Source organism: Salmo salar, chromosome ssa06, assembly GCF_905237065.1.
Source record: "Salmo salar chromosome ssa06, Ssal_v3.1, whole genome shotgun sequence".
In the NCBI taxonomy this organism is placed as follows: domain Eukaryota; kingdom Metazoa; phylum Chordata; class Actinopteri; order Salmoniformes; family Salmonidae; genus Salmo; species Salmo salar.
Window position 1 is genome coordinate 34,729,642 of NC_059447.1, and position 21,875 is coordinate 34,751,516.

The 21,875-nt window shown below is 42.2% G+C and overlaps 1 protein-coding gene across 4 annotated transcripts in view; it reads right to left on the reverse strand.

Annotated features, from left to right (window-relative positions):
* Positions 1-174: 174 nt before the first annotated feature.
* The window catches only part of LOC106607090 (RNA binding protein fox-1 homolog 2), a 48,922-nt gene continuing 27,221 nt past the window's right edge, over positions 175-21,875 (reverse strand). The window contains exons 5-13 of one of the 4 annotated variants that reach the window (XM_045720413.1): positions 21,667-21,720; positions 21,038-21,130; positions 7,791-7,878; positions 7,604-7,657; positions 7,333-7,471; positions 5,559-5,604; positions 3,865-3,956; positions 3,440-3,578; positions 175-3,331 (exon numbers count right to left, since the gene is read on the reverse strand). In XM_045720413.1, coding sequence (XP_045576369.1) covers positions 3,287-3,331; positions 3,440-3,578; positions 3,865-3,956; positions 5,559-5,604; positions 7,333-7,471; positions 7,604-7,657; positions 7,791-7,878; positions 21,038-21,130; positions 21,667-21,720 — 750 coding nt within the window. In that variant the 3' untranslated portion in view covers positions 175-3,286. Of the gene's footprint in view, positions 3,332-3,439; positions 3,579-3,864; positions 3,957-5,077; positions 5,121-5,558; positions 5,605-7,332; positions 7,472-7,603; positions 7,661-7,790; positions 7,879-21,037; positions 21,131-21,666; positions 21,721-21,875 lie in introns of all 4 variants that reach the window. The other 3 variants (XM_045720414.1, XM_045720415.1, XM_045720412.1) reach the window with 3 other exon arrangements.

The window sequence follows — 21,875 nt, forward strand, 5'->3', positions numbered from 1 at the left end:
AAAATTGGCTACTTTAGAGTTCAAGTTGGCATAGTTGCCACCAGCTCTACTACTAGTGAACAATAGGTATGACCTGTGTGGCCAAGACATACCCTATGATTACATAAAAATAATCCATGGCAACAAAATCTACCAAACATTTTACCCAAATAAGGAGTTGAGAAAAGAAGAGTATAAAAACCAAACCGTTTATTATGTACATTCAATAACAATGACAGAAAATAGAAGGCAAACATGAAGATGGCAAAAATGAAGAGAAATACACAAGTCACTTGAAGAAAATAAAAACAATATCACTTGGATCAATGAGCTTAGCAATGCACATGTGAAAACAAAAAAGTCACATGCAATTCCAACTCATATGAAATCTCTGTCCAACAACTCCCACTAGGTTGACTTCAGCACAGTGCAGGGAGGGGTAAGTCAGACACACAGCTGGGTCTAAGGTGATCTCAGCAGCCGTGAGAGGGCACATGGGAGTCTCCACTGCTGGGTAACAAGTGGAAGGTTATGGAGGGATGGTCAGTTGCTGTGCCATAGAGCAGTCTTGTGCTACAATGCAAGGCATTGGAAACAACATTAGTTCAGTCGGTGCTGGACTGCTGTGTGCATGGTGGAACATCATCATTGGATTACTTAACATACTTCAAAAGAAAAACTGCAGGGGTTCAACATTCCAAATTAAAATTGAAATAAGAGATATAACTGGTAATTCAAATGATACCATGACCACAGAAGAACATAGATAACCCAGGCATAAACTTAACAAAACAAGCAGTATTTTACATATCATTATTCCCCCCAACTAGAAACAAACTCAAGTGGACTATGTTGAAACCCCTCTCAATCCAGCCTTCATATTTCACATAACCTCCTTTCCATAGAAATTGTTTTGATTCATGCAACAAATGAAATGACTTTTGACCCTGTCCTTCTCACAAAAACATGCATACTGATACTTTTAATACTTTTTAAGAGAAGTTCAAAATTCTTATTGTCATGATATCATGGCATAAATACTCAACAGAATAACTAATGCAGCTGTATGCATCCCTCCGGCCCTGATAAAACAGCTAGTAATATGGTAATCATCATGTCAATAGGTGGTTTATGGCTCAGCTCTCTACCTGGGGTCCTCCACCCTACAACTGTCCCTGAACTACACACTCACTCCCAAATGGAAAAAGGAGGCATGTGGGGGCTCTTTAAAATGGTGTGGAATAGAAGGCTTTGTTTCACCATCACACTCACTCTAGTCTGACATCTATTCTGTATCAAAATGCCAAATTCCCCACTCAAGTCTACTGTGGACTCCTAAATGTTATATTTAACCCAACATTTTACACTGACTTATCTGCCTGGGACCACTTCATCCAAACCCCTCGTCACATTCAGCAGCCCCATTTTAAAAGACCAGCTGTGCCAGTTCCCAAATGTATTTTGGGGATTTTAAGTCTATTAAATCTGTTGCTATAAAATTATGTAAATTCATGTTTGCCCCTATCTTCCCTCTCCACTTCTCAGATGACACTTCCCAGGACATGGTGCTTTTAAAACACCACCATCAGCAAACTGAAAGGGAGCACTTTGAACCCACCATAAAATAGAAGAAGAGCTAAAATAACAGCAAGAACAATCAGAAAAAGTATAATAAATGTGTACACTTGACCAACAAATGTGCTTTTAGAGAATCTTTGGAACCAAAAGACAAACAATAGCAATAACATATTCAGAGTATATGGAGATACATAATAGGTCAAAGACTATTTATATATTTTTGTTGGTCACTTCCTGTACCTTAAAGTAGCATTGAGGCAGTGACTTTAATACATACTGGACTAGAACATTCCCAAAGACTTAGGAGGGAGGAAGATTGCATTGGGTGAACATTACGGTCACTTCTCGCGTGTCTGTATTTGTGTCAATTTGACAAAAAATATATATTAAAAATGGTGAAAACAAAAGTAACATCAACTTGCAGTGTTTGTAACTCTCATATGTTTCCTACCATCTGGTTTGTTCCCTCAAACCCCTAAGAATTCCATTCCTATCTGTGAATAGCTGGGTCCAGCTTGCATGACTGGTTTCTACAGCATGTTAGCTATGCCCCAGACACTTTCAATGTTTTTACCCCTTTCAGTCACTATGTTGATGCTACACCTGGAATGTCATATAGTCTAGTAAAGACAACATGTATAAGGAGTTGTGTTGAGCAGGAATGAGTTGTACAATATTCTCAAAAGGAAAAATCAAGACAATGTAGGTATATAATAGTAAGGATACATGATACAGATCAAAAGACTTGTGTCATTATAGTTTCAACTACAGTAAGAATCATAATCATAATACTTATAGACCAGCAATAACAGCATTAATCAACTGGAAAATGTGAAAATGATGATGATAGTGGATGTCATTTCACTGCATCCACATCATATAATAATTTTAAGCAACGCTTTTTCATAGACAATTATAGAAAAGAAAAACTGAGGTAATGCAGAACAAAAACAAGTCATTTTGTTTATTTTTCCTTGTCATTTTCACACCATTTATCGTTTTTTTGTCTTTTACAGTTGGGTTGGTGGTGTAACGGTAGACTGTTTGGATTTCTCTAATCATTTCCCCGAGCAACAGCTGTTACCGAGATTTAACTGCGTCGTCGCTCAGCTTTTGTGGTTCAGATTATGGACTTTTTGCTACTTTTGCGTCTCTTCATGCCATTCACCTTTTTGTTGAACAGGTTCTTTTAAAAAACAACTTGGATGTGTTCATTGTTTAACTGATGGGAGTCCACCACTGGGCAGGTTTTTGTCAATGTAGTGTTTCATATAAAGGACCTAAGATTTCAGGCTAGTGATGGCCTACTTTTAGGTCGTACTAACACATTGAGCTGTGTACATATGTGTGCATTTTACATTTGAGTATTATTACCACAGACTATTAGGAGAAAAGGTTTGTAGTGATGTAGTGTAAAAAGTTACTGGTGGGCAGCAATTTCTCCATCCATGTCCAATAGTGTTTTTTTTTATGTAACAATTCTTGTTCTTCCTACAGTTGTCTTCAATTATTGTTGCCAGTCTTGAAATTCACAGGCAGTTTTCATTCGTCCATCACTATGTCACTGAGTGTGACAGTTGAAGCAAGCCGAGTTACAGTTGAGTTTATCTTGAGTGGATGACCTTTTTCCAAAACACATGGGTTAATACTACCACCCGTAGAAAATGGAGGGGAGCTCTTTCCAAATGAAGAGGTTCAGAAATGTGGAATTCCATGGTGCGAGTGCTGTTTAGTACGGAGCAAACCTACTGTATCCAGCCCGATATAAACTAGCCTGGAGGTGAGAGATAAAGAGAAATTAGAAATAAGGAAAGGAGGATGCAGCTGTTTTTAAACAGACAGCAGTGAAAAAGACGTGCGAGAAGTAAATAACCACATTTACATAAAGTGAAGATAACTCAGTTTCCAGCCTGTTGTTGTAGTGTTGCGGCTGGGGGGCTCTTACCATGGCACCGACTCCATAGGCAGCTGCAGCAGGACCTAGAGCGTGGTAGGGATCTGTAGTGTACACTCGCCCATAACTGTCCCAGAGGAATACCAACACATATGGATTTCAGCTGCACATAGTTACAGTGAGAATATAACACACACCTTGCACTGACTCATAAATAGGCTGAGTTATTACAAATCACATAACATAAGATTTGTAAGATCAAGTGTATCATAAAAACCCACCAAAAAAAACCCAACTAAATCATTTCTACTGTGAGTCATAGCCTAGCATGTTATTGTGCGTCAGCCACATTATTGCATTTCGAGACTGCTGCTTTTGGATGCGAGTCCTCAGACGATCCTCCTTATTCTTACCTGTCACTGTAAGCAGCAGCTGCGGCGGCAGCAGTTGCCCCGGTTACAGCAGTAGGCTGAGCAAAGCGATAGGCAGCGGCAGGATAGCCTCCCTGGGAGACAGAGGGACAAATGGAGGTTGTCACCATGGTACAGCTGAGGTAGACAGGATCATTACTGAGGCAGAGTTGTGTAAGTGCAGAGTGAGTTAAAGAATCACACAGTACAACAACCAAGTTTAGAACATTTGTGGTTAAAGATTGAAGTATTAACAAATGTTAAAAAAAAAATCATAATAATTACACTGGAGGGTGTTGACAATCGTCAATAATGCAGCATATCAAAGATTCAGAATTATAGAGAAAGATAAGTAACATTTACACGAACCATCCATATTATCGTTGTGATCTCTCATATGCATATCAGACAAAGAAAGAGGGGGGAAATAGAGATGCCACACTCAAACACACTCACAGTGTCACCTCCTGGCATTGAGACTGCATGCATGCCCCAATTCAATGCAAATCTATTTGAACACACCACTGCATTTGGACCTAATCATACAGAACACAACCCACAGCATTCCCCTGGAAACCTGCAGTACGACTAGTGACAGGCCAGAGGGAGGGGGGCTGTGAGAGGAGGTAAGGGGAGAGAGAAAGGGTAGGCCTATATCTGTAGTGCATGCAGACGTGGATCAGCATGCTTCAGTAATTGTAGCTCCAGACAGAGTCGAGACCGGGAAGGGGTTGGGGACAGGCTTTAGTAATAGGAAACCGTGTTCTCCTCGTCTTTCATTTCAGCCCCACAGGGCACTGCTGCTACACAGAGAGTATCTTCCAGCTCATCTCTGTACCTGTTCCAGCTATGGATGTTACTCAGCATAATGGATGTGGTAACTTACAATCATAAGAAATGGTGCTGGGAACATTGGTGTTCGTATGAAATAAGAGGCTCTCTGCCAGTGACTTAAAGACAAATACAACTGCCTCCTTTCATGTTATCACTGCCAGCAGTCTACCTTTCAGAGACCAGGTTCTCTTTGAACAAACTGGCAAAACACACACGCTGTTTAGTAGCTTAGTAACAAACCCCTTCCCCACAATCCACCTGCGCAGATGTCAGTGAGTTAGTAGGAAAATGAAAAGCAAGTTACCGTTTCAAAACAAAACAACATCAAAAGATCCTAATCACCAGAGGGATAATAAAACAGTGTGTGAGGTAATGACCCTACCTGAGACAATCTGCTACTAATGACAGAGTCCTGAAACACTATTCTATAGAGAGAACAGAAACAGCCATTGTCAACCTGGACACACGCACGCGCCCTGACAGACACGCCCACACTGACAGACACGCGCCCTGACAGAAACGCGCCCTGACAGACACGCGCCCTGACAGACACGCACACAGAGCGGCCCGGCTACCCATGTTGGAACCCCGCGTTACAACGCCAGACTACAACACCCTCTGTTACAGTCTGTCTTCTGGGAAAACTCAGACCCACAGGTGTGATCCCAGGCAGCGGTGGAATGGTAAAGTACAGAGCGTAACCCTTAGCATAATTCAACATAGGAGCTGTGTGCATGAATCAGTCGTTTTTTTCAGTCACATTTGGGCAGCTCTGTGCAGCGCAATTAATTATGCACATGCAGAAACGCACAGAGAGAAAGGAGAGAGTCGTGAGGGAGTGTGAGGACTGGGAATCTACTTACGTATAAGTCTGCAGCTCCATAAAACCCACCATCCTGATACACCACGCTAAGAGAGACAGGCAGACAGAGGAGATGGCAGACAGAGAGGAAGGCAGACAGAGGAGATGGCAGACAGAGAAGAAGGCAGACAGAGGAGATGGCAGACAGAGAGGAAGGCAGACAGAGGAGATGGCAGACAGAGAGGAAGGCAGACAGAGGAGATGGCAGACAGAGGAGATGGCAGACAGAGAAGAAGGCAGACAGAGGAGATGGCAGACAGAGAAGAAGGCAGACAGAGGAGATGGCAGACAGAGAGGAAGGCAGACAGAGGAGATGGCAGACAGAGGAGATGGCAGACAGAGGAGATGGCAGACAGAGGAGAAGGCAGACAGAGAGGAAGGCAGACAGAGGGGATGGCAGACAGAGGAGATGGCAGACAGAGGAGATGGCAGACAGAGGAGATGGGAGGAACAGGAGCAGTAGAGATGGAAGGGTCGGTGTGTACAGTGAGATGGGAGGAACAGGAGCAGTGGAGATGGAAGGGTCGGTGTGTAGTGAGATGGGAGGAACAGGAGCAGTGGAGATGGAAGGGTCGGTGTGTAGTGAGATGGGAGGAACAGGAGCAGTGGAGATGGAAGGGTCGGTGTGTAGTGAGATGGGAGGAACAGGAGCAGTGGAGATGGAAGGGTCGGTGTGTACAGTGAGATGGGAGGAACAGGAGCAGTAGAGATGGAAGGGTCGGTGTGTAGTGAGATGGGAGGAACAGGAGCAGTGGAGATGGAAGGGTCGGTGTGTAGTGAGATGGGAGGAACAGGAGCAGTAGAGATGGAAGGGTCGGTGTGTAGTGAGATGGGAGGAACAGGAGCAGTAGAGATGGAAGGGTCGGTGTGTACAGTGAGATGGGAGGAACAGGAGCAGTGGAGATGGAAGGGTCGGTGTGTAGTGAGATGGGAGGAACAGGAGCAGTGGAGATGGAAGGGTCGGTGTGTAGTGAGATGGGAGGAACAGGAGCAGTAGAGATGGAAGGGTAGGTGTGTACAGTGAGATGGGAGGAACAGGAGCAGTAGAGATGGAAGGGTCGGTGTGTAGTGAGATGGTCCAAGACCAGAGTGGCAGGAATGAAAGCCAGTGTGGAGGAAAGTAAACAGGGAGATGATTGAGGGGAAACGTGAACGCACAAGGAGAGAGATAGAACAGTTATTTCACACACATGCAGCATGCAGAGGAAATAGACTACCATTTATTTGTTCCATTACTGCTGAACCAAGTGGTATTATAAACATGACTGTATTATAGGGTACCATCCTCTATCAGCATCCCCCAGGGAGAGGGAATGGAGGCCATTTACATTGACAAGGTCCTGGACAGACTGAGGACAAGTCAGCCAGTCGTTTGTTTGAAGTCAGGCAGTAGTGGATTAAATATAGAAGAGGCATTTCCTGCAGTACTAGTTTAAAAAAAAACATACAGAATATCACAGCAGTTGCATCCCCATTAACCAATTGGCACAGCCCAGCAACATGCAACACAGTACAGTTTCTCTGTGAGTCAATCTAGTGGAATTACGGGAACATAGAAAAATAGGAAGAAAAGGTGTCTGGTCTTTGTGTGCAGTGTGACGCAGAGGATCAAATTATTGTTCTGCTCAGAGGGAGTTTGTGTCTATACTACCAAACTAATGACATTACATGTATTGGTATTTATAGTAAACTACTGAATTTACTGAAGGAACGTATATCAATGTCATGTTAAGTGTGTCCGTTCAGAGGATGGATTCTGTAGTTGAATCCCTTACCCAGGGTAGGCAGGGAGGGCAGGCTGCGGCACCGCCGCACGCACCGCGCTGTACATTGGCCTTCCCCGGCCCCTAAGGTGGGCACCACGGAACGCAGCTGCCGTGGAGGCTGCCGCAGACGGGTAGGGGAACCCCGGAACTGAGGGAGAGGGAAGGAGAGAGAGGCTATGAACGTCCAATGCCTGGGGGCGCTATGAATTAGGGATGTTTAAATGAAGACAGATTTGGGTGAAATGAAGGGCATGCAATCTAAGAGGAAGACGAGGTTTACCTGCATAGAGCTCTGGTCCGTACATGGCCTGCACCATTGGGCTTAGCTTCCATCCTGCTGAGAAGCAGAGAGGAGGCAGAAACAGGAGGGTTTCATATAGATAGGGGTTCCACAGGGAGATGGGCAGCTGACTAACAGTTAGTTAGGGATCATAATGAGGCTAATGGAGTGGTTTGCATCTGGTTACCATATGGCAGGGTGCTAAGGGCCTCTCCGTTGGGGTAGGGGCTGACCATCTTCTTATTGGTCATCACCCTGGCCGTGGCATTGTTAACCTGGGGAGTGGGAGGAGGGACAGTGAGCACAACGTTCTATTCAATTCAGGAAACACACACAAACACTCTGACACAAAAGACAATCACACAAGTGGACCAATTTTAGACATTTACACGTGATAGCAATTCAGAAAATAAAGCATATCTAACTATGAATGTGTGAATAATACAATGGTAATAACACTCCTGCTGTCTAAGATCATCAGACCATTTGCCAAGAAAATGGTGATTGTGTGTACACATACAGGGAGGCCACAGTTACAGTCTGCTCCCATTCACCATCGCTGGATCATTCACATCAATATGGTGGTGGGTTTGATGCATCACATCGTTACCTCCTCCCTAGCCAGTTATCCGACAGCTGACAACATCGGTTATGATGAAGTAGTCTCTGCTCTCCCTTACGGTGTTTGTGTGCGCGTGTGTACATGAGTGGGTGGAGGATTGTTAGGGGGAATCTTAGTCATGCAATTAAAGTGTTCTGCCCAAGAGGAGTGTAATCGATGATTCATTGTGGAGACAACTAGCTACACGGAGGGCCAGTGGTTGAGCCCAGCGGTGAGAGGAAGACAGAGATTTATAGGTAAGAGAAGAAAGGAAGACGGAGAGATAAGGAGAAGAGCTGGGATACGTGGCAGGAGAATAATAATATGTGTTTGCAGTATGCAGGTGTGTGAACAAAGACGGGTATTTCTGTCTAGTGCTGCGCCCGGCTGTTGAATCAAGATGGCGGCTAGCTAGGCTAATCCCCTCACTGAACTTCAAAGGGCCATATTAGGCTCCCTTAATCTTTATCCATCTCCTTTGATGGGGTTTATGAGAATGACTGTTGTGTCGTGCAATTTCACAGTTTGAGTGTGCCGTCGCGCCATGTCAAACTTTGTTGTGAGCTACTAATGACCTATTGGCCAATTGGAGAGCTTTGAGAGTTCTATGTGACGAAGTTCCACTTAGAAGGCCATTATGGATTCAGCCACCTTCAACACCCCACTAGTCATACTCTATCACTGCAGCCCTCATTCAAATGGAAATGAGAATTACCTCATTTTCCTTCATTGCAAATGAGATGGTCAGCCTTGAGTGATTCAATTAGCTGACATAATTGTCTCTGTGAGTGAAGACACTAAAATAAAACGAATAAATCAGCCTAATGAATCAGATTAATGCTGATAATCTTTTTATGTCACAGCATTCATATCCGGGTCATTTATAAACCTCAAATTTTGGGTGTGATAACTGGGCAATGATGCATTTCCTTATGTATAGTTAGTGGTGTGTCAATGCCAGGGGAGGTAATGCAATTTGATCAATCTCACAGAGAGGTAGACATGCAAATCAAACAGAGACCAGTGAGAAACACATCTGCATGGGTTAATAATAAACATTCAACCCCATCCATCCCATCCCACCCCTCAACTTAGGACACAAGCCCACAGCAGTACCAATAGAACTGGACCAAAGTAACCCAAAACGCCCCCAAATTAAATCAAACTTGTTGGGGTTAACCTAAAAAGAAATCAACATCAATACATAAGGGGGAAGGGGAGAGAAAGAGGGGTGCAAAAAACATTTGTTGGGACAAAATTAAGAATTTTATAAGACAGAAATTATACGCAGCCAAATATGGGCGCATCACATGACCAAGAGTGAGACTAAAGAACCAAAAAATGTAATTCAGCCAATCAGCAAGCGTCGGATGCAGCATAGAGACCAATCAAAACAATCGCAGCACTCCCATATCAAACACATACAGAGACAGATGGGACAGGTAAGGAGTTCAGGAGAGGGATGCAGGTGAGAAAGAGAGAGATAGATAGATACAGAGCCAGTCCACATACAGAAACAGGGAAACACAAAGATGGTGTAAGGAAGAGAGAGACATCGTCTACATAAGCAACAACAAAAATCCACAATTATTTTTCAAAAACAAAAATAACAAATACCAAGGTGCGTCATTCAAAAAAAGCAATTCGATTCTGTGACCATTCTCCCAAAAAATCTCACTAAGTTATATGTGTAGGGATAGAGAGACAGAGCACCAAAGGATGGAGGGAAGAGAGAAGAGCAATCCTCATACCCCAAAAAAGAGAGAAATCAAATAATACGAGACACTGCCAGGCATTATTACTGTGTGTCATGAACTAAGACCAGTACACAAACTAATACACACACCATTCAATAAAGGAAAACCAAACCAAAGAGAAGTTAAAAGGACAGCAAAAGACAGACCAAAGGATCACCCAGTTAAACCCAATGTGTCTATATACAGCTGGTTAAACCCCATATCTTTTCAGAAATTAGGCTACTCTATAAAGGAATTCACAGAACAGAATGCATCTCTGTGTGCTTTAACTCCTGGTTGTTAATCCCATTACTACACTCACTACAGAGGGGAGTTATTGCTGTTATAAACTTTATTGATTGAGTATTCTCTTAAAGTGCATTCCATAAGATTCCCTGCTGCTGCTCGCAATTTGAACTTCAAAAATCCTCAAACTTTAAGAGCAACACGATTAACGCTGCTTATCATTGTGAAGAGAAAATATGGACAGATGGATGAGCTATCTTTTCTAAACAATTACAATTTCACCTACTCATGTAACAGATATACTTACAATGACTGCTGAATGGACATAAATCTTGTACCTTTTGTTAAAGCAAGGGCATAGCCAGAAATTGGTGGGTGGGCCTGCAGAAATTTGGATTGGCCAGCAGGGCCTGGCTCCCCAGTGGGTGGGCCTGTGTCCACCCCACAAATGCCTGTGCCCCTGTGTTAATCTATCGGTTTCCATGAGTGATTCTCCCTGAAGTTTCAAAATGTGAAATACATAAACATATACACTTTAGCGCAGAATACTTTCACATTTAGAACACAGAAAAACACAGAAATAGGAATTAGAATACTAGAATTGATATTAATATTTTTATGACTGGATAAAGGTCAGCCATTTTGGTCAGGGAGTTGGTCAATTATGGTTTGCCAATGCTGTGATAAGATGATGTAAAACAGGGCTGGGAAACTGGTGGCCGCAGCCAGCCCCCCTTTTTGAAGGCCCTCGGATATAATTTTTTTGTTGTGTGTGTGTGTGTGTGTGTGTGTGTGTGTGTGGGGGGGGGGGCGACGGGCGACTCAGTCGGGGTCACAACTTACTATTGCGAAGCAGAATAAACAAGGCGCAATTTCAAAATTTTGTTGTGCATCAACTGTTTTCATCTTATGTCAGTCAAATTAGCCCATGTCAGCTAACATTTTTTAGATTGGTAAATTAGTCTAGCAGCCAGTTATCCAAACTTACAGTAATCAAGGCCGAATTGGAGCCCGGGGGCCCCCATTGATTTTGTTCGTCAGTCTCACAGATATTATATGAAAAACTGTAAACATCGCTCTCCACCTAATGGCAAAATGTGTAGAATTGCACGTAATTAACTCTAAAACTAAAAAAGATTGCATGAAATTTGTTCTAAAACTGGAAAATCTTCTCCCCACCCCATGGCACATAAAAAAAAAAATTGCAGTAAACTAGCTCTAAAACAGCAAGATTTTATCTACACCCCATGGTGCCCATCCCTGATAGAAAATAATGAATTTGAAGAATTTATCTGCCCTGTATGTTTGTTATAGCTAGCAAGCCAGCCAGTTTTAGAAGAATGTTTCCATAGATAATTTTTTTTATTAACTGCCAATATTCCATTCGATCAATGCAGTCAATCCACAGCCATACATTGGCTGAAATCAGTTGATGATAGGATTTAGACAAGTTGGAAATACAACAAGTACTGCTATTATATCATATAATGGCACTCAACTTCCCATGAAAACATACATATATTTTAGAGGATATTTATACAGGAAATTGGTATAAACCTTTAAACTGTATTTATAATTATATCACAATATTTTAGGTTGACAATAATTGGATTACACAATTTCTGATATATCACATGCATTACTTTAATTTTCCTGCATAAGTAAAATCTGGATTATGCCTCAGCCATTAATTCCAATTAGACTGGTTTGGATTTCTCCCTGACGAATATTGCAGCCATTTCTTAAGCTTAGTTTGAGAGTCTTTACTTTCATTTTTCTACACCAGCTTCAAACTAGAGGCCGACTGATTAATCGGGATGGCCAATTAACCTGTCAAGGTATAGGGGGCAGTATTTTCGATTTCGGATGAAAAGCGAGCCCAGAGTAAACTGCCTAATACTCGGGCCCAGAGTCAAATATTTGCATATTATTAGTATATTTGGATAGAAAACACTGAAGTTTCTAAAACTGTTTGAATGATGTCTATGAGTATAACAGAACTCATATGGCAGGCAAAAACCTGAGAAAAATCCAACCAGGAAGTGGGAAATCTGATGCTTGTAGTCTTTTCAAGTCATTGCCTATCTAACACACAGTGACTTAGGGTTCATTTTGCACTTCCTAAGGCTTCCACTAGATGTCAACAGTCTTTAGAACCTTGTTTCAGGCTTTTGCAGTGAACAGAGAGTGAACAAGAAGGCCGGGAAGTTGGTGACTCAGAAAATGACATGAGTCCATTGGCGCGCTTTCACGTGATGAGGTAGCTGTGTTCCATAACGTTTTTCAAGACATTGGAATCGTCCGGTTGGAATATTATTGAAGTTTTATGTTAAAAAGGCCCTAAAGATTGACGCTATACAACGTTTGACATGTTTCAACGAACGTAAACAGAACTTTTTTGGACTTTTCAGCGTGAAATTTTCGGCGCGCTTCCTACATTTGGAGTAGCTTACTGAATGCACAAACAACAAGGAAGTATTTGGACATAAATTATGGACTTTATCGAACAAAACAACATTTATTGCGGACCTGGCATTCCTGGAAGTGCCTTCTGATGAAGATCATCAAAGGTAAGTGAATATTTATAATGCTATTTATGATTTTAGATGACTCCAAAATGGCGGGTATCTGTATTGTATGATGTATTTTTCTGAGCGCCGTACTCAGATTATTGCAAAGTGTGCTTTCCCCGTGAAGCTTTTTTGAAATCTGTCACAGCGGTTGCATTCAGGAGATGTTTATCTATAATTCTTTGAATAACAGTTTAATATTTTATCAACGTTTATGATGAGTATTTTTGTAAATTGTTGTGCTGATCCGCCGGCAGTTTTGGAGGAAAAATATTTTCTGAACATCACGCGCCAATGTAAAATGGGGTTTTTGGATATAAATATGAACTTTATCGAACAAAACATACATGTATTGTGTAACATTGAGTCCTAGGAGTGTGATCTGATGAAGATCGTCAAAGGTTAGTGCTTAATTTTAGCTGTATTTATGGTTTTTGTGACCCCTCTCCTGCTTGGAAAATGGCTGTGTGGTTTTTCTTGTGTTGGCACTGTCCTAACATAATCGAACTTTATGCTTTCACCGTAAAGCCTTTCTGAAATCGGACAATGTGGTTGGATTAAGGAGAGGTTTATCTTTAAAATGCTGTAAAATAGTTGTATGTTTGAGAACTTTGAATTATGACATTTTGTTGTTTTGAATTTGGCGCTCTGATTTTTCACTGGCTGTTGAATAGTGTGAACCGTGGGTGGGACGGTAGCGTCCCACGTAGCCCTGAGAAGTTAATTAGGGCCAATTTCAAGTTTTCATAACAACCGGTAATGGGCCTTTTTGGAAGCCGATTACATTGCAATCCACAAGGAAACTGCGTGGCAGGCTGACCACCTGTTACGCGAGTGCAGCGCCAAAAGGACCTTGTGGCTGCAAGGAGACGAGGTAAGTTGCTAGCTAGCATTAAACTTATCTTATAAAAAAACAATCAATCTTCACATAATCACTAGTTAACTACACATGGTTGATGATATTACTAGGTTAACTAGCTTGTCCTGCGTTGCATATAATCAATGCGGTGCTTGTTAATTTATCATCGAATCACAGCCTACTTCAACTTCGCCAAACGGGTGATGATTTAACAAAAGCGCATTTGTGAAAAAAGCACAATCCTTTCACAAATGTACCTAACCATAAACATAAATGCCTTTCTTAAAATCAATACACAAAAGTATATTTAGCTAAAAGAAATTCATGTTCGCAGGCAATATTAACTAGGGAAATTGTGTCACTTCTCTTGCGTTCAGTGCAAGCAGAGTCAGGGTATATGCAGCAGTTTGGTCCGCCTGGCTCGTTGCGAACTGTGTGAAGACCATGATTAATTTGCCAGACTTTTACATAATTATGACATAACATTGAAGGTTGTGCAATGTAACAGCAATATTTAGACTTAGGGTTGCCACCCGTTCAATGAAATACGGAACGGTTCCGTATTTCACTGAAAGAGTAAACATTTGTTTTCGAAATGATAGTTGCCGCATTTAACCATACTAATGACCAAAGGCTCGTATTTCTGTGTTTATTATATTGTAATTAAGTCTATGATTTGATATTTGATAGAGCAGTCTGACTGAGCGATGGTAGGCAGCAGCAGGCTCGTAAGCATTCATTCAAACAGCACTTTACTGCGTTTTGCCGGCAGCTCTTAGCAATGCTTGAATCACAGCGCTGTTTATGACTTCAAGCCTATCAACTCCCGAGATTAGGCTGGCAATACTTAAGTGCCTATAAGAACATCCAATAGTCAAAGGTATATGAAATACAAATGGTATAGAGAGAAATAGTCAACGCGTCATAATTCCTATAATAACTACAACCTAAAACTTCTTAACTGGGAATATTGAACCACCAGCTTTCATATGTTCTCATGTTCTGGGCAAGGAACTTAAACGTTAGCTTTTTTTACATGGCACATATTGCACTTTTACTTTCTTCTCCAACACTGTGTTTTTGAATTATTTAAACCAAATTGAACATGTTTCATTACTTATTTGAGTGTAAATAGATTTGATGTATTATATTAAGTTAAAATAAAAAAGTGTTAATTCAGTGTTGTTGTAATTGTCACCATAAAAAAATATGAATAATATTAAAACAATTACAAAATTATAATAAATCGACCGATTAATTGGTACCGACTTTTTTTGGTCCTCCAATCAGAATCGGCGTGGAAAAAAATCATAAATCGGTTGACCTCAACTTCAAACAGCTGAAAATACAATATTTTTCCGTTATTGAAAATATATTTCACAGCGGTTTAAATGGTACAATGACTCTCTACACTATATGTCACTTGTTTGTCACATAAACAGAAATTAGGCTAACTATTAGAATTTTAGCAACCAGGAAACGGCAAAGCGGTTTCTGCATATTGCACCTTTACACAGGCCCTTCCATGAATCTGAAACCCACCCAACACTAGAGACAAAGAAAAGTTAGAATGACAGATTTATTTCCCCCTTAACTAACACTGACTGAAGCAGCTTAAGGGATGATAACACAATTGAACAGGAGCTTCCCAGAGAGCCATAGGTTATTGTCATTACTGGTGATAACATTTAATTAGGAAAAATATACATACAATGAAGTATTAATCAAATGGGTTCTGGTAAGCCATGTCATTGCAAAGAGGAGGATGATTAAACTTGGACATTCCGGGGAGGTGTTAATGAGAGGAGGGGGGTGGGGGGGGTGGATCCATTATTATTACTAGTTGGACCAGGCTGTCAATGGGCTGTGTGTCTGTGCCTTGTCACTGCTACCTTCCCTATCAATACAGGCCCCATCATAACAGGGACTTATACTCTGGATAGCTGGAAGATCAGAACAATGCTAGGCTACCATACTTCAAATTGATTTGTAATATACAATACAAAGATGCTGTGGACATAACTAAAGCATGCAACTACTGTACATCTTGCTCCCAGCATCTACTGCCACTGAGTTAACTGACAGATTGGAACTACCAAATTAACGGTTGCTTTAGAAATATTCAAAACAATGTGTGATTTTGCATCTATTGCCTTTTTCAAGGGAGGGGTGGGGGTCAGATCAGCGATTATGTCATTTATACACAACTTACCGTTGCCGAAGAAACAGCGTGAGGACACGCGAGTGGTTACCGTGGAGACTGACAACACACATAGAAGTCATCAGGGAAACAGAAAAAATATAATAACAAATAAATAAACCAACAAACAACCCAATAAATGAAAATCCCCCCAATGTGAAATAAAATGGGGATAATATTTGAAAGCAGTGATACAGTTTTTGAGAGAGAGAAAAATCATCCAAAATGACTTTCTGCTCAATGAATGAGCATCTTTCCATTTCTAGAGAGACACACGGACTGGAGGGGTGCTTCTTTCAACGTATGCAAATTATAGTGGTCATAAGAGTAAGGGACACAAAAACCAGGTCGACCACTTTTGTATTAAGAGATTGGCTTAATTGCCTCAGAAAATATGTCTCCCACAGTCAAGAGTGGCAGTAAAAATACTTAAGTGAAATGTAGCATAAAATGATTCTTAGTAAAAAGGCGACGTGGGCAGGATTCATATTTTGATCTGCAGAGGGGGGTAATTGTGTAAAGAAATGACTTTGGAACATTTAGTTCCGCCATGAATCACAACAAAATAACATTAGAATATATATATATTTTTTAAGATAAAAAGAGAGAAGGATGGGGTAAGGGACTAAAGACGAAAATATAACATGTGAAAGGACATACAATGAGAGGTATTACACACACAGGTTCACATATACAAGACAAGAGGGTGAGGACTGGGGAGTGTCACACAGGGACAGAGGACTGGGGAGTGTCACACAGGGACAGAGGACTGGGGAGTGTCACACAGGGAAAGACATAACAGTGGAGAAACAAAAGAAGACAAACTTGACTGGCTTGGAGAGAATGGGAGAGTGAAGGAGAGAGAGAGAGAGCGAGTGAAGGAGAGAGAGAGAGAGAGAGAGAGAGAGAGAGAGAGAGAGAGAGAGAGAGAGAGAGAGAGAGAGAGAGAGAGAGAGAGAGAGCAGCCTGTGGTCTGGGAGAAAGAGAGGAGTGGAAAGGGAACAGTTCATTCTCCCTGTCCCCTTTTCTTTTGCCCTCCTCTCACATAAACACACACAACCACACCAATCCATTCACAAGTTCACCTCTTTCTCTCTGTCCATCATGCAAAGTATCTGAAACAAGCAACAACCATGACTAAATCCAAAGCTAAGCCCAGTTTATCACAAACAGCACATTTAGAGCAGTAATACAGTTCTGGGGAGCAGAGTGATCACAGCCTTCTTTTGATTTGAGCCAATTCACATCTAAAGCTGAAGTAAAAGAGCTCGTGTTGAAAAAGGATCCAAATCAATGCCTTTTCAATTAGGTCGACACCGAGGTGGAATGTCAGGATTAAACAGCAAGTCTGATTGGTTTTCTTGAAGAACATGACCCTTTTCTTTAAAAGACTGACAGAACTGTTTCAAATGGAGGCTGTGAGCGGCTTGCCACCTGCAGTAGTGTAGCGTACATCTATCACTGAATGAGAACGGATCAGCCATGCAGGATCAGATGAACAGTCGCAGTAAGTTAGTCCTTATCACACCCAGCTCTCTCTTTAGTCAGAGACTCAGGCTCATGCAGTGGTGACATGGTTGCTCTCTGAGTGAGGAGCTCTCCTCTCTGCGACGCTGTGTCTGATGAGATGCATGCAGACTCAAGAGCACCAGGAGACGAGACGTTGCTCGTTCTCATTACCACCACTACTGGGGTGATAGACTGCACCTTCCTATTCTACTGCATCTAATGTCTGTCTAAAACTCTGCGCCACGGAGCAATCCCTTCCCATCACACCAACACATCAACAAGAGCGGCATGCTTCACGGTGAGAGAGACACACCTACACGTTCAAAACGCTGTTACAACTACAGTAGTTCAGGGTGGGAAATGTGGTGTGACAGCACGGTGACAAGACTTAAAAGGGCTTTATCCGTCAAATGTCGGGGTATCCCACAGTCAAATGTCTTAAATGTCACTTTCAAAACATCAGTGTGATGAGTTGCTTTGATGGCATATAATTGTCACTGACTGGAAATTGATTAGGCGTCTATGGCAGGGCTCTCCAACCCTGTTCCTGGAGAGCTACCCTCCTGTAGGTTTTTACTCCAACCCTGTTCCTGGAGAGCTACCCTCCTGTAGGTTTTTACTCCAACCCTGTTCCTGGAGAGCTACCGTCCTGTAGGTTTTCACTCCAACCCTGTTCCTGGAGAGCTACCGTCCTGTAGGTTTTCACTCCAACCCTGTTCCTGGAGAGCTACCCTCCTGTAGGTTTTCACTCCAACCCTGTTCCTGGAGAGCTACCCTCCTGTAGGTTATCTAGCACACTCAATTCTAATAATTAGCTGGTTGAAAAGTTGAATCAGGTACGTTGCAACTGGGGTTGGAGCGAAAACCTACAGGAGGGTATCTCTCCAGGAACAGGGTTGGAGCGAAAACCTACAGGAGGGTAGCTCTCCAGGAACTGGGTTGGAGCGAAAACCTACAGGAGGGTAGCTCTCCAGGAACTGGGTTGGAGCGAAAACCTACAGGAGGGTAGCTCTCCAGGAACTGGGTTGGAGCGAAAACCTACAGGAGGGTAGCTCTCCAGGAACTGGGTTGGAGTGAAAACCTACAGGAGGGTAGCTCTCCAGGAACTGGGTTGGAGTGAAAACCTACAGGAGGGTAGCTCTCCAGGAACTGGGTTGGAGTGAAAACCTACAGGAGGGTACTCTCCAGGAACTGGGTTGGAGAGCCCTGGTCTATGGGTGGTGATGTCAATGTCTTTAGTTAGAGTGCTTTTTGTGGAATACCCTTCGATATGAGGAGGACACAGAGAGACTGATGGAGGAGATGCATGGTGTGTGTGCAGACTTAGACACACACAGTAGTGCGGAGTGGAGACACAAACAGCAGGAAGACAAGTGAATCGGACCACTTACATGGGTACATTGGACGCGCACGGGAAACTGACTTCTTCAAAGCGCAGAGTTTTATTCCAGACAAAAAGAAGTACACTTCGATGTAATAGAATAAGCCAGTGCAGAGATCAATACTACACTCTGTGTAGAACCAACAGCCATGCACACTTAGGATTCCAAACTGACTAGCTAGGAGAACAATCGCTACAGATTCCCATGCACGGACAGACTTTAGTCAACAACATGAAATAAATGATTGAATCCAATCAACAACTATTGCCTTTTCTCGTTTTATGGATAAACAGACCTTCATAAAAGTAGTAAGGCATTTTCAACTTTGAGAAGATGTCATGCTAAACAACCAAAAGTCCACATCACTATCACCAAAAATCATCCAGTCTTAACAAAATAGCCGATCTAAAAGACATGCAAGAAATCCCGGGCTGTCTGCACTAGTGCTGCAGGGACAGCCATGTTACAACACCATAGTATTATCATGCACACATACTTCCAATAAATCCCATGCAAAAGGATAGCAAACAGAATATTCACACTCGTGATTTCAAAAACAATCTGTTAAAATACTACCATGGTATTTCTTTCAGAGTTTCCTAAGCAAAACAATGTGTTAGGAAACTGAAAGACATACCACGGTAGTATTTTAAGCAAAACAATGTGTTAGGAAACTGAAAGACATACCACGGTAGTATTTTAAGCAAAACAATGTGTTAGGAAACTGAAAGACATACTACGGTAGTATTTTAAGCAGAACAATGTGTTAGGAAACTGAAAGACATACCACGGTAGTATTTTAAGCAGAACAATGTGTAATCTAAGTCATCTCATCTAGTACGGGGCCATTAAAACATCTAAACGTTCCCCATGTCAGAACATTGCCTCTAAGCTTAGCCAGTTTTTAATTAGCGTCTTCACATTTGTTAGAATAACGGCCAGTAAAAAATAGAAGAAATGATATTACCAAGGACAAAGCTAGGGTTGCAAACAACTTCTAGGAGAAAGAAGAATCGTCACATAGCATTGCCTCAAAGGAATGCTGGGCTTTTCCTTCAGTGTTGAATGAGCGTATAAACACAGAACAACCTTTATTTGCCCTTAGTCTGTACGGCTTTTCTATCCCATGCACTAGTCAAACACAGACAAACCTGATGACAGATACTCCTGTTGACCCCATGCAGATTACAAAGGACTGGCCACAGCTTCAGAGTACAACTACTGTCACACATGCAGCAATGATAAAAGGTGAAGGAGAGAGAGAGAGAGAGAGAGAGAAACTTCCTTACAATTAAAGTGATCACGATCATGCATGAAACAAGAAGATACTCCAAAGACAACAGAGGTTACAGAACCACCAGGGCCAAACAAATAGGTTGTTGATCTATAGAGGTTTAACTGATGCGGGTTTTCATTGGGCTCCATCAGTATCCATTCAACTTGCTGATTGACTGAAGGTGAAATTTAGGGCCTACAGACCATTGGATGCAGGTGTCATTCAGAACCAGACGTTGGCGAGCCGACAGATGAAACCCAAGCGGGTCCAGCCATCACCATCATGCAGGACACAACTACCACAGAAAACCACAGCAAGGAGGCAGGAGCCCATGCAGAATCATGATTGGCTAAGAACCTGGCTTAAAATAGATCTGCTCCAGAGATGGGTAGGATATCACTGGCACGCAAACGGACAATATTTCAAAGAAAAACATGCATCTTCTCAGCTTCTCCCCAACCCTGAAACAGTCACATACGAGCCAAAGCTTCATTTAAAGAAATGATAGTGAAAGGAGGGAGTTTAATATGAAGTATATGGTGTAGTTATTTTACAGATGGAGAGGAGAGCACTGTGCTGCATGCTGGAGGCCAGGAGACATAAGCTTGTCACTACCACTTTGCAGCACGGGGGGGAAAAAAGGAACATTCTAGACTAGGAACTAAGATATGATCAACCTGGCTACAATCGGCCATGCATCATCGTCTCATCACGTTCTCCTAATGTCCCGCGGTTCCAGCAACAGAGAAAGATGATTTAGATTGTATTTTGAAATCAAAGCAGTGGAAGCTATAATAAGAAATGGTGCAAGACAGAACCGAGACCTAAACGATTTAGAAAGCGAAAACTTCCCAGCATGCCTTGAGGTGTCAACTCTCCCCCCGCCCCAAATTAACCAGGAAACGAGAAACACCCCCAAAAAAAGGCAGCAACCCATCTGGGGGGGGTACCAGCGGAGGCCACATCAGAGCATGTCAGTGGAAAAGGATGGCAGCTAGCGGAATCAGTGTACAGGCAGAGGAACGATGGGAGGAGGAGGAGATGGGTTAAATTACCTCTATCTTGCGACCTTCCACTAGCGTGCCGTGAAGCCTTTCCCGGGCTTTCTCCGCGTCGGCGCTGGTCTCAAACGTGACAAAGCCAAAGCCCTGGGGTAGACAGACAGAGGGGAAAGAGGAGCACCAGAAAGACAGCGTAAGGAGAGGGGTGGAAGAAACATACCAGTGGTTCTATACAAAATCAAAACCCTTTGATTTAGCTAGTTTTACTCATTTCATTACACATTTACTGAACAGGTACACAGTTGTAATCACTGGTTTATACTGTTTGTTCTAGAACTGATACGGTGGTTACTGATTAGGGAAGGGTTGGGCAAACGGAATGTCGAAATTCAACAGAGGGCCGCACAGATTTTCTTGAGACCGATTTGCTTTTCAAAATCTATTTGCAGTTATTAGAAAATATATAGGTCCATTATAATTTTGACTTACTTTCAATCTAGTTTCAGATGTTCAATAGTGGCCTGGAGTGTTTTTACCCATAATACTACCCTGTTGTTTCTACTATCAGTGCAGGTCAGTAGGACACAGTGCAGTGTGGAAAATGTAGCATTGAGACACAGTGAACTTTTTCATCATAACGTCCACAGCGGTGGGACTGAGGACATGTTCACCATCTCACTCACCTTTGAGCCCCTCTCATTGAAAATGATCTCAACATCAATAATCTTCCCAAATTGCTGAAAATAAACAAAACACAAGAAATTAGGATACAAACAAAAACTCAACTTGCATCATGTACTCTGTGTAATTAAATTACAATCAGGGGTGAACTACACCTGCAGCTCACTAGGAGGCAGTATTGTACCAAAATAAATTCAATCAAATTGCACCT